Here is a 13,162-nt window from a genome sequence, read left to right as displayed (position 1 = left end):
GAGGCTGAGGCAGGAGAATGGCGTGAACCCAGGAGGTGGAGCTTGCAGTGAGCTGAGATCCGGCCACTGCACTCTAGCCTGGGCGACAGAGCGAGACTCCGTCTCAAAAAAAAAAAATAAATAAATAAAAATAAATAAATAAATAAAGACCCCTAAGTTTTGCTTATGAGCAATGGAAGAGAAACAAAAATAGGCAACTTTGCAGCTGTGGCCATCTCTGTTCTGTTCTATCCCACTGGTTTAGAATAGACCAAGGTGGTTCTTCTAGGGACTGTTCAGATTGACATGAAGTCAGTACATGGTCCAAAAGGCCATAATGTAGCTTTGTCTATTCAAGTTCTACATTGGGGGATTTTCTATTCTATTCTATTCTATTCTATTCTACTCTACTCTACTCTACTCTATTTTACCTTATTTGAAATAGAGTTTCACTCTTGTTGCCCAGGCTGGAGTGCAGTGGTGTGATCTCAGCTCACCACCTCTGCCTCCCAGGTTCAAGCAATTCTTCTGCCTCAGCCTCCCGAATAGCTGGGATTACAGGCATGTGCCACCACGCCTGGCTAATTTTATATTTTTAGTAGAGATGGGGTTTCTCCATGTTGGTCAGGCTGGTCTCGAACTGCCAACCTCAGGTGATCTGCCCGCCTCGGCCTCCCAAAGTGATGAGATTACAGGTGTGAGTCACTGTGCCTGGCCTCTCTCTTTCTTTTCTTTTCTTTCTTTCTTTCTTTTTTTCTTTCTCTCTGTCTCTTTCTTTCTCTCTCTCTCCTTCTCTTTCTCTCTTTCTTTCCTTCCTTCCACTCCTTTCCTCCCTCCCTCCCCTCCTTTCCTTCCTTCCTCCCTCCCTCCCTCCCTCTCTCTCTTTCTTTCTTTCCCAGAGTCTTGTTCTGTCACTTGTGCTGGAGTACAGTGGCACAATCTCAGCTCACTGCAACCTCCGCCTCCCAGGTTCAAGTGATTCTCCTGCCTCAATCTCCCAAGTAGCTGGGATTATAGGCGCCCACCACCACGCCCAGCTAATTTTTGTATTTTTAGTAGAGATGGGGTTTCACTATGTTGGCCAGGCTGGTCTCAAACTCCTGACCTCAAGTGATCCTCCCACCTTGGCTTCCCAAAGTGCTAGGATTACAGGTGTCAGCCACCACACCCAGTTAATAACATATATTTTGAATACTTACTTTATGTTAAGCACACGTTTAGCATAGATTATCTACATGTGTTCAGTGTTTCACATAGATTATTTCATTTAATCCTCATAATAATACTCTGATATATGTTCTAAAATGATTACTAGTGGTACTATTATCATCTCCACTTTTTAGATTACAAATGAACAAGGTTTGGTGAGATTAACTAATTAGCACAATTTCACAAACTATTAAGTGGAGGAGCTGGGACCTGACTCAGTTAATCAGGGTTATCTACTGATGCTGACACTGATCTTAGATATTGGGAAACTAAGACTGGGGATGAGGGGAGAGACAGTGAGAGAGAACACCACAATTTTGATCCAATTGTAGAAAAGCAACTGCTTACCATGTATTTCTGATTATTCTGCATAATCAGAATAATTTTTGATTCTGATCAGAATTTGTGACCTTTGTGTCACCTTTCTGACTTGAGGACAAGCCTAGCTTTCTTTCTTTTTTTAACTTGCTTAAGTGAGCTAGAACTTTGGTTTTCTTTTACATAAAAGTACAAGTAGATAGTAGATAGACATGGAACTTGACGTTGTCTGGAAGTCAGGATCCTTCTCCCTCTTTTTTTTTTTTTTTTTTTTTTGAGATGGAGTTTCGCTCTTGTTGCCCAGGCTGGAGTGTAGTGGCACAATCATGGCTCACCACAACCCCCGCCTCCCAGATTCAAGCGATTCTCCTGCCTCAGCCTCCCTAGTAGATGCGGTTACAGGCACACACCACCACACCCGGTTAATTTTGTATTTTTAGTACAGATGGGTTTCTCCATGTTGGTCAGGTGGGTCTAACTCCCAACCTCAGATGATCTGCCCACCTTGGCCTCCCAAAGTGCTAGGATTACAGGTGTGAGCCACTGCACCTGGCCAGGATCCTTCTCTCTTACTGCTTTCATGGGTGACCTCTTTGTGATAGAGGGAAGAGTGAGAAAAGGAGGTGGCTCAGCACCAAACCCTGAATAATTCCAGCTTTAATCCAACATAGCAGAAGGAAATTTATATCAGGAAAAAATAAATATACAATTAAAAAAAAAATACAGGGTTTGTCTCGCTATATTACGAAGGCTGATCTCAAACTCCTGACCTCAAGCAATCTTCCTGCCTCATTGAATAGCTTGGGACTGCAGAAACGTGCCACTGTGACTGGCCCCACATAGATTTATAAGGCCTAGGCCTAGCTTTCTTTCTTTCTTTCTTTCTTTCTTTTTTCTTTCTTTTTTTTTCTTTTTTTGAGATGGAGTTTCACTCTTTTTTGCTCAGGATAGAGTGCAATGGCACAATCTCGGCTCACTGCAACCTCCGCCTGCCGAGTTCAAGTAATTCTCCTACCTCAGCCTCCCAAGTAGTTGGGATTACAGGTGCCCGTCACCACGCCCGGCTAATTTTTGTATTTAGTAGAGATGGGGTTTCACCATGTTGGCCAGGCTGGTCTCAGACTCCTGATCTTGGGTGATCCACCCGCCTCAGCCTCCTAAAGTGCTAGGATTACAGGTGTGAGTCACCGTGCCCGGCCAGGCCTAGCTTTCTTATAAGCTTTTGGTCTAGGGAGAATCTTGTACCAGTCTAAATATCCTAGCAGTTTTTCATCTTACCTTGGCTCAAACCTAGACCATTCAATTTTATATAGATAGAAATGACCTGGAATATCAGAGGTATTTTTTCTTTAGTTTTTCTCCTCTTCATGATTCCATGCCACAAATTCCATTTTTATGCCTAGAAAATATGTCCAAGCCAGCTCAGAATCACTCACCATCCAGCTTTTTCAGTTTGGGCACTCTCTTGGTTGCTTCTTCAATCCAGTTATTCTCAGCAGAATGTTTCTCTTCCAAGGGATTGCCTACAAACACCAGGTCTTCCAGGCATGGCAGTTCTGCCAGCTTCACAAACTCAGCTACAAGTAAAATAATATTTTCCGTATTAAAACAGCAAGTTTTGGCTGGGTACAGTGGCTCACGCCTGTAATCCCAGCACTTTGGGAGGCTGAGGCGGGCAGATCACAAGGTCAGGAGATTGAGACCATCCTGGCTAACACAGTGAAACTCTGTCTCTACTAAAAATACAAAAATAAGCCAGGCGTGGTGGCGGGCACCTGTAGTCCTAGCTACTCAGGAGGCTGAGGCAGGAGAATTGCTTGAACCTGGGAGGTGGAGGTTGCAGTGAGAGGAGACTGCACCAATGCACTCCAGACTGGGTGACAGAGCAAGACTCCATCTCAAAACAAAACAAAACAAAACACCCAGCAAGTTTTACTGTTACAATTTTGGGGATTAAATTCCAATATCATTAGCCCTCAGTTTGTGACTATTCATGACAATTAGTTGTTTAAGATTTTGAAGGAAACTGGGAAAGTTATACCATATAAAGTCATTCTCAGAAGATTACAGGATGGGAAGGAAAAAGAAGACACACTTCTTTACTTTAAATGCTAGCATAAGGATGAAATAAAATGAGATGAGATTCAGAGTCAAAAAGAACAAATCACTTTCTAGTGACAGGTCTTCTTCATGCTGTGCTGCATCAGTGTAGGTTAAGCTAACTTGCCTTTGTCTGTACCCATTCCCTCATCTTTGAATTCTTAAAACAACTCATTCAAATCTCTATTGCAGAACTTATCACACAGTTGTTTTTTTGTTTTTTTTGTTTTTTTTTTTTTTGAGAAAGAGTCTCCCTCTGTCACCCAGGCTGGAGTGCAAAGGCATGATCTCCACTCACTGCAACCTCTGTCTCCCGGGTTAAAGCAACTCTCATGCCTCAGCCTCTCAAGTAGCTGGGACTATAGGGTGTACCACCACACCTGGCTATCTTTTCGTACTTTTACAAAAAAATTTTTGGGTTTTGCCATGTTGGCCAGACTAGTCTCGAACTCCTGACCTCAGGTGATCCGCCTGCCTCGGCCTCCCTAAGTGTTGGGATTACCAGCAAGAGCCACTGCGCCTGACCTCTTATCACATAGTTTTATAATTATTAGCTTACAAACTAATTTTCCCCACTAAGCTGTGAACTCCTTGAGGGCAGAGATAATGTCCTATTCAACTATGTATCCAAAGAGTCTGGTGTAGTTCATCGCATATAACTGAATGAATTATGTACAATAAAAAAGCAAAATAACATAGATATCAAATAAGTCTTCTGCCTATGAAGTATTCAATTTAAACTGATTACTTCAGCCTTTGGATAATATCTTAAATTTTTTTCATGATTAATAGGACCAGGACCTATCAGATTATACTCATCCTAAGTAAACAGTTAAATATAAATGTTAAGCATTTAAAATTTAGAAACTCCTATACTATTTCTCTCTGAGCTTAGACATAAATGTTCCCACTTTCTCTCTGTGCTTAGAAATAAACATTCTCGTTTTGCATCTTTTCCCTCTCAGACTATTTTCTATAAACAGGTGGTAGGCGGTTAGCAAAGGGCCACTCTCAGCTTACCCCAGTCTTTTACCAGGTTATTAGACATGTAGAGAATCTTCAATTTCTTCATTACGTGGATCCCTTTCAACTTCTCAATAAAATTGTAGGAGATCCACAGTTCTTCTAACGTGTCCCCTACTGCCTCCTGAAAAAGAACAAAATTTGATTTATGTTTATGTCTAACCTTTTCTTTCTGTCTCCTTTATAAAGATATGCATAATGGCTTTCCAAGCGAACTTAGACCCTGCCTGTCTACTTGTAGAAGAGCTAGTAGCTATGTGGGAATTTTTTAAAGAATAGCTACTGAAATACTGAAATCACCAAGAGGGGAAAGAACAGCACCACCTTATCACTTTCATTAATGCTATGGCTTTCAAATTACATTCCCACAGAGTATATTATTTGGTCCTTACAACATCTGCTTGAAAGAAGATAAGGCAGGTTATTTGATTTCTAGTATAGAGGGATTAAGGGCTTTTTCTAAGAACACACTGCTATTAAATAATAGAGCTAGGTCTAAACTTCAGGGTCTTCTCCAACATTTATTATGATAATTTTCAAAAATAAAAAATTTGTTTTTTCTTTTGTTTTGTTTGAGACAGGGTCTTGCTTTATCACCCACGCTGGGGTACAGTGGCACACTCACAGCTAACTTCAGCCTCAACCTCCCCTGGGCTCAAGCAATCCTCTCACCTCAGCCTCCCTAGTAGCTGGAACTACAGGTGCACACTACCACATCTGGCTAATTTTTGTCTTTTTGGTAGAGATGGGTTTTGTAGAGATGTTGTCCAGGCTGGTCTTGAACTCCTAAACTCAAGGGATCTGCCCGCCTCAGCCTCCCAAAGTGCTGGGATTACAGGCATGAGCCACTGTGCCCAGCCAATAATACAATTTCCTATAAGTATTTGTTAAGTAGATAATAAAGACAAGATTTTAGTGAAGTAGTCTAGTGAATATCTATTAGGAAAACCTGGCAAAGTTTGAGTGAATCAATTCAGTGAAACCTGTCATTAAATAAACTGACTCTTTCAAGAATTGGACAATAACTGAACAGTCATTTAGCAAGCTGGTCAGCTTCTGCATGTAAACAAGTCATTTCTCCCCTCGGTTTCTTACTCTGTAAAATGAGGAGATTGGCGCAATGAGATACCATCTCATACCCATTAGGATGGCTACTATCAATATCATAGAAAATAGTAAGTATTAGTGAGGATGTGGAGAAATTGGAACCCTGTACATGGTTGGCAGGAAGGTAAAATGGTGCAGGTGCTATGGAAAACAATTTGGCAGTTCCTTAAAAAATTAAAACAATTATCATGTGACAACTGATATCACTTAACAGGGGATCCAGCCATTCCACTCCTGGGCACATATTCAGAAGAAATGAAAGTGGGGTCTCGAGATATTGGTACACCCATGTTCACAGTAGTAAATTCACAATAGCCAAAAGATGGACGTGACCCAAGTGTCGACTGATAGACAAACAGATAAACAAAATATGGTATATACATACCATAATAGAATATCATTTAACATTAAGCAGCAACGGACTGTGTGCAATGGCTCACACCTATAATCCCAACATTTTGGGAGGCCGAGGCGGGTGGCTCGCCTGAGGTCAGGAGTTTGAGACCAGCCTGGCCAACATGGTGAAATCCCATCTCTACTAAAAATATAAAAAAATTAGCCAGGTGTGGTGGCACATGCCTGTAGTCCCAGCTACTTTGGTGGCTGATGCAGAAGAATCGCTTGAACCTGGGAGGCGGAGGTTGGAATGAGCCAAAATCGCGCCACTGCACTCCAGCCTAGGCAATACAGTGAGACTCAGTCTCAAAAAAAAAACATTAAGCAGAAAGGAAATTCTGACACATGCTACAATGTGGATGAAACTTGAGGACATTATGCTAAGTTAAATAAGCCAGTCATAAAAAGATAAATGCTGTATGATACTACTTATATGAAATACCTAGAGTAGTTAAATTTGTAAAGATGGAAAGTAGAATGGTGGGTGCCAGGGATGGGGGAAGAGGCAGTGGGAAGCTATTATATGCTTATAGAGGTTCAGACACGCAAGATGAAGAGAGTTCTGGAGATGGATGGTGATGGTTGTACAAGTCTACTTACTACCACTGAACTATACCCTTAAAAATCCTTTAGATGGTAAACTTTGTTATGTATATTTCACCACCATAAAAAACATTGGAAAAAATGAGGAAGTTGGACAAGTTCTTTAAGGCTCCTCCCAGCTATTAAAATTTATGATTTTTTAAGGTCAACCCATTGTAAGTATTGAAAACAAAAAAGTAAATGTCTGCTCTGTAAATAATATCATGTTGGAGGTTACAGAAGTGGGAGAGCATTATGAAATGCTATAAAATCTCTGTTTTTTGGTTTGTTTGTTTATTTTTTAATTTAGAGACAGGGTCTTGATCTGTTACCCAGGCTGCAGTGCCTTGGCACAATCAGCTCACTGCAGCCTTGAACTCCTGGGCTCAAGTGATCCTCCTGCCTCAGCTCCCTGAGTAGTTAGAACAGGCAGGTGCCACCATGCTTGGCTAATTAAAGAAAAAAAATTTTTTTTAATAGAGACAAGGGTCTCACTATGTTGTCCATGCTTGACTCCAACTACTGGCCTTAAATGATCCCACTGCCTCAGCCTCCTCAAGTGCTGGCATTACAGATCTGAGCCTCTGTGCCCAGCTAAAACATTATTTATAAATTAAGTGTAGCCTATGTACAGTGTTTTATAAAATCTACAGTTGTGGGCCGGGCATGGTGGCTCATGCCTGTAATCCCAGCACTTTGGGAGGCAAAGGCAGGTAGATCACTTGAGGTCAGGAGTTCGAGACCAGCCTGGCCAACATGGTGAAACCCCATCTCTACTAAAACGACAAAAATTAGCTGGGCACAGTGGCACGTGCCTGTAATCCCAGCTATTCAGGAGGCTGAGGAGGGAGAATCACTTGAATCTGGGAAGCGGATATTGCAGTGAACTGACATTATGCCACTGCACCCTAGCCTAGGTGACAGGGCAAGACTCCCTCTCAAAAAAAAAAAAAAAATCAAATTTTTATAGAGCATTAAGAATTTTACTCACCATATCCAATTAGAAAGCAAATAATTCATCTAATGGTTATAAACCTCCTTTATTTAATCCCAGAATCTGACCCTTAAGAATTTCTTTTTTTTTTTTTGAGACAGAGTCTCGCTTTGTTGCCCAGGCTGGAGTGCAGTGGCTCCATCTTGGCTCACTGCAAGCTCCGCCTCCCAGGTTCACGCCGTTCTCCTGCCTCAGCCTCCCGAGTAGCAGGGACTACAGGCGCCCGCCACCACGCCTGGCTAATTTTTTTTGTATTTTTTTTAGTAGAGATAGGATTTCACCTTGTTAGCCAGGATGGTCTCAATCTCTTGACCTCGTGATCCGCCCACCTCAGCCTCCCAAAATGCTGAGATCACAGGTGTGAGCCACCGTGCCCAGCCTGACCCTTAAGAATTTCCAAGCATTTTTAAAACTCATCAGTAACCCTTTACGTGGGTAAATAGAATCACAGAGGTGGAAATATAATTCACAGTTTGGCTAATAAATTTGAGATAATTCCAAAACTGCACCTCTGAACATGACTCCCATTCAGGGTTACCACTGTTTCTGTACTAAGGAGGATGGCCATGTTAGCCTGTTTGGTCTTGGGAGGTTACTGTTGAAAACCACTGCAATTTCAGCTCCCCACTGCCTCTTACAAAGCACAAGCTAGATTTATTGGGAGGGGAAAAGGAGTCAGGGCCATACAAAATTTCAGTATGTTTATGAATTATTTAACAATAAACATATTAAAAATTACTGTCTTTTCGGGAACAGACACAAGAAAAATACACTTCATCTTTCATGAAGTTGCCTAGTTTTACATTATTGCTCCATCTTACCTTCTTTGGAAGGAAATTCAAATGGCCAATAAATATAGAAATAAGACATGTCAAAAAAATTTTAAATGCCTAAGGCTGGTATGGGAAATTGGGAAATCTCACACATTACTGGTGGGAGTATAGGTTGTTACAAACTTTTTGAAGGGCAACTTGAGAATATGTCACAAAAGCCTTAAAAGAAACTGATACCTTCTGACCTAGTAATTCCATTTCAAGGAATTTATCCAAGAAATTATTCATGGATGTGTGCAAATTAAATAAATAAAATAATAATAAATAACAACCTACCAGTCCATTTAAGTTCTTTATGTTGTTTCTTCCTAAAGATAATATCCTCAAGTTTTCTGTAGTGAAAAGAAAATTTTTTTTGTTTACTAGAATCATACTACACAATTGTTGTAAATCTAGTATAATAAAGCTTTAATAAGTTTTATATAATAGATATCCTTATACAATGAGTAAGAAAGGTTGTGTTAACAAAAATGGGTAATCAAGTAGAAAATAACATTGACCTATCATCTAAAGTAAACACTACAGGTATAATTTCATAACATGTCAATATTAAATTTAAAAATGGTTAGCTATCTGGAACACATGGTCTTAAATTGCTGGCTAATAAAAATATTACAGGATAGAAGAGCAGTAGAGAATATTTTGAGTTTGGGAACATATATATTTCAAATCTCTTATGAGAACTCACACTAGAAAATAAGAACATATATTTATGTATTGTCCACCTCACTCCATGAAGGATTAGAAGTGAAATAAAATAAATTTGGTATTTAAAAAATCATTTGCTTTCAAGTTTTTAAATAATTAGACTGTGATTTGGTTAAAAAATAAAATGCCTATCTTTATTTTTTAAAGGTTATTTCTATTTGTATATCATATAGGCTATTTCTGGAGGAGAAAAAAGAAAGTAGAAACTGTGGTTGTCTTTGGGGAGGAACTAACAGTCTATGGTTAGAAGTAGACATTTCCCGCCGGGCGCGGTAGCTCACGCCTGTAATCCCAGCACTTTGGGAGGCTGAGGCGGGCGGATCACGAGGTCAGGAGATCGAGACCATCCTGGCTAACATGGTGAAACCCCGTCTCTACTAAAATTACAAAAAATTAGCCGGCCGTGGTGGTGCGTGCCTGTAGTCCCAGCTACTCGGAGGCTGAGGCAGGAGAATGGCATGAACCCGGGAGGCGGAGCTTGCAGTGAGCCGAGATGGTGCCACTGCACTCCAGCCTGGGCGACAGAGCCAGACTCCGTCTCAATAAAAAAAAAAAAAAGTAGACATTTCCCATTGTAACCTCTTTTGAACCATTTGAATAAAGCCAGATGCATATATTATTTTTCCAAATTAAAAAAAAATCTTTTTTAAACACCCAGGAAACCTCATTTCTGTTCCAAGAAACTACTGTGATTACTTTTGCTTATCACTATATTGAATTTTCACAACTTAAACATCTGCAACTTCTTTGTCTAACACAGTGGTCACTAGACACATGTGGCTCTTTAATTAAAATTAATTACAATTTAAAATTCAGTTTCTCAGCCACATTAGCCACATTTCAAGTGCTTAATAACTATATGCGGCTAGTAGCAACTGTATTGGGACAGTGCTGACAGTTCTGTTGGATGACACTATTCTACAACATCCATAATTGAATGGTAAGAACTCAAATCCAATTAACAGAGTTTCAATCCCAACTCTCTAGGGAAGCAACCAAACCTCTTTGAATCTGTTTTACCATATATAAAATGGGGAAATATAATTTTTATCTTATAGGAATCTAAGGATGAAATGAGGTAATTACCTAAAACATTCAGTGAGATGTGTAATCCATGGTAAGTACACAATAAATGATCTGTGTGTGAATGTGTGTGTGTGTGTGTGTCTGTGTGAATCAGGCATATGTAACTTTGGTTTTAAACTTTAATTTATTTAATAAATTATTTTAAATTGTCTTACAAGAAACAATGAGCTTTTAGAGCAAGGTATTTTAAGTGGTCTAATTCACACAAAATGATTTAACTGTTGAAGCAAGACCCCATGTTATGGGCTGAATTGTGTTCCCTGGAAAATTCTTATCTTTAAATCCTAATCCCCAGCATCAGAACATGACTGCATTTGGAGACAGAGCCTGTAAAGAGGTAATTGGGCCAGTCATAGTAGCTTATGCCAATTATCCCAGCACTTTGAGAAGGTGAAGTGGGAGGATCACTTGAGGCCAGGAGTTCGAGACCAGCCTGGGCAACATAGAAAGACTCTGCCTTTACAGAAATAAAAATACAAAATAAAAAATTTAGGCTGGGCGCGGTGGCTCACTCCTGTAATCCCAGCACTTTGGGAGGCCAAGGCGGGTGGATCACGAGGTCAGAAGATCGAGACCATCCTGGCCAACATGGTGAAACCCCGTGTCTACTAAAAATACAAAAAGTAGCTGGGCATGATGGCGCATGCCTGTAATCCCAGCTACTTGGGAGGCTGAGGCAGAAGAATCGCTTGAACCAGGGAGGCGGAGCTTGCAGTGAGCCAAGATTGTGCCACTGCACTCCAGCCTGGTGACAGAGCAAGACGCCCTCTCAAAAAAAAAAAAAAAAAAAAAAAATTAACTGGGCATGGGGCATGGTAGCACATGCCTGTAAGCCTAGCTACTCAGGGAGTCTGAGGCACGAGGATGGTTTCAGCACAGGAGTTTGCACCACTGTACTCTAGCCTGGGTAACAGAGTGAGACCCTGTCTAAAAGAAAAAAAGAAAGAGGTAGTTAATTGGGCCATTTAGATACTTAAAAAAAAAAAGGGGTAATTAAGGTAAAAAGAGGTCATTTGGATGGGCCCTAATCCAACATGATTGGTATCCTACCATGATTGGTAACAAGAGGCAATTTGGACACAGACACAGAAAAGACCATGTAAAGAGAGAGGGAGGGGCCAGGCGTGGAAGCTCACACCTGTAATCCCACCACTTTGGGAAGCCGAGGTGGGTGGATCACTTGAGGCCAGGAGTTCGAGACCAGCCTGGCCAACATGGTGAAACCCCGTCTCTACTAAAAATAAAAAAATTAGCTGGGCATGGTGTGTGCTTATAATCCCAGCTACTAGGAAGGCTGAGGCAGAAGAATTACTTGAGCCCGCGAGGTGGAGGTTGCAGTGAGCCAAGATCATGACACTGCATCCCAGCCTGGGTAACAGAACAAGACTCTGTCTCAAAAAAAAAAAAAAAAATGACAGAGGGAGAAGACAGTCATCTACAAGCCAAGGAGAGAGGTTTCAGAAGAAATCAACCATGCTGACATCTTGATCTTGGACTTTTACCCTCCAGAACTGTGAGAAAATTTCTATTGTTTAAGCCACCCAATCTGTGGGACTTTGTAACGGCAACCTAGCAAACTAATATATCCTATATAACTATAAATTTATGAAAATTAAATATTTAAGAAAATCACATAATTATTCTTTAAAGCTTCTTGATATGAAAAAACACCATTTTCTTTTTTCTATTTCATGAAGAATTAAATGCTTATTCAATAATTTATTCACTCAACACATAAGTTATTGATCATCTACCATACACCAGGAACAGCAATAAGCACTTGCAATATTACAGCAAATAATACAGACAAAATTCCTGCTATCAAGAAGCTAACATTTGGCAGATAAACAAAATAAGTAAGTATATCAGATAGTGACAAATGTGAAGGAGAAAAGAAATAACCAGGTAAAAGGAATGAAATATCAGGAGGTTGGGAACAGTTGATTTTTTGATAGGAGATCGTGTTAGGGAAAGACCCAAAGGAAGTTAGTAAGAGAGTTCACCATGCAGATATCTGGAGGAAGAACATTTACAGGCAAGAGAACTTCAAGTACAAAGGCTTTGAGGCAGGACCACATAAGCTGAGAGAATGAACGAAGAGTAATAGGACATGAAATTAGAGGAAATATTCTTGGTTGTAAGTCCATACATATAATATGAAAGAAATTAGAGGAAATAATAGGCTTTAGAGAGGATGTGAGAGACAGGAGTCAAGAAATTACCAAGAGGTTTGGCCTGAACAACTGGAGAAATGGACTTGTCGCTATCTGAGACAAATCTGGTGCAAGAGTGGCTCACTCACGCCTGTAATCCCAGAACTTTGGGAGGCCAAGGCAGGCAGATCGCTTGAGCCCAGTAATTCGAGACCAGCCTGGGCAACATGGGGAGACCCCAACTCTATAAAAATACCCCCAAAAAATTAGTCGGGCTTGGTGGTGCACACCTATAGTCCCAGCTACTCAGGAAGCTGAGGTGGGAGGATGGCTTAAGCCCAGGAGGTGGAGGTTGCAGTAAGCCGAGATGGCATCACATTGCACTCCAGCCTGGGTGACAGAGCAAGATCCTGTAAAAAGAAAAGAAACACACAGGAGTTGGTTTATCTGGGGTTAGGGGAAGATATCTAGACTCAGTTCTGAAAATGTTAAGTGTAAGACGTTGGCCGGTCACTGTGGCTCATGCCTGCAATCCCAGCACTTTGATTCACACTTGATTCAAGAGATCCTCCCACCTCAGCCTCCCAAATAGCTGGGATTATAGGCATGTGCCACCACGCCCAGCTAACTTTTTTGGATTTTTAGTAGAGATGAGGTTTCACCATGTTGGCCAG

The 13,162-nt window shown here is 40.8% G+C and overlaps 1 protein-coding gene across 3 annotated transcripts in view; it reads right to left on the bottom strand.

Moving 5' to 3' along the window:
• DNAL1 (dynein axonemal light chain 1) overlaps positions 1-13,162 on the bottom strand; it is a 52,082-nt gene that overhangs the window by 4,852 nt on the left and 34,068 nt on the right. For all 3 annotated transcript variants that reach the window (XM_030931476.1, XM_030931477.1, XM_010382607.2), the window contains 3 exons: positions 8,818-8,873; positions 4,627-4,753; positions 2,943-3,083 (listed from right to left, as the gene is read on the bottom strand). In XM_030931476.1, the coding sequence (XP_030787336.1) occupies positions 2,943-3,083; positions 4,627-4,753; positions 8,818-8,873 (324 nt within the window). The remainder of the gene's footprint in view (positions 1-2,942; positions 3,084-4,626; positions 4,754-8,817; positions 8,874-13,162) is intronic.

This window comes from Rhinopithecus roxellana, chromosome 5 (assembly GCF_007565055.1).
Source record: "Rhinopithecus roxellana isolate Shanxi Qingling chromosome 5, ASM756505v1, whole genome shotgun sequence".
In the NCBI taxonomy this organism is placed as follows: domain Eukaryota; kingdom Metazoa; phylum Chordata; class Mammalia; order Primates; family Cercopithecidae; genus Rhinopithecus; species Rhinopithecus roxellana.
The sequence above is the reverse complement of the archived record's forward strand: the minus strand, read 5'-3'. Positions and strand labels throughout refer to the sequence as shown.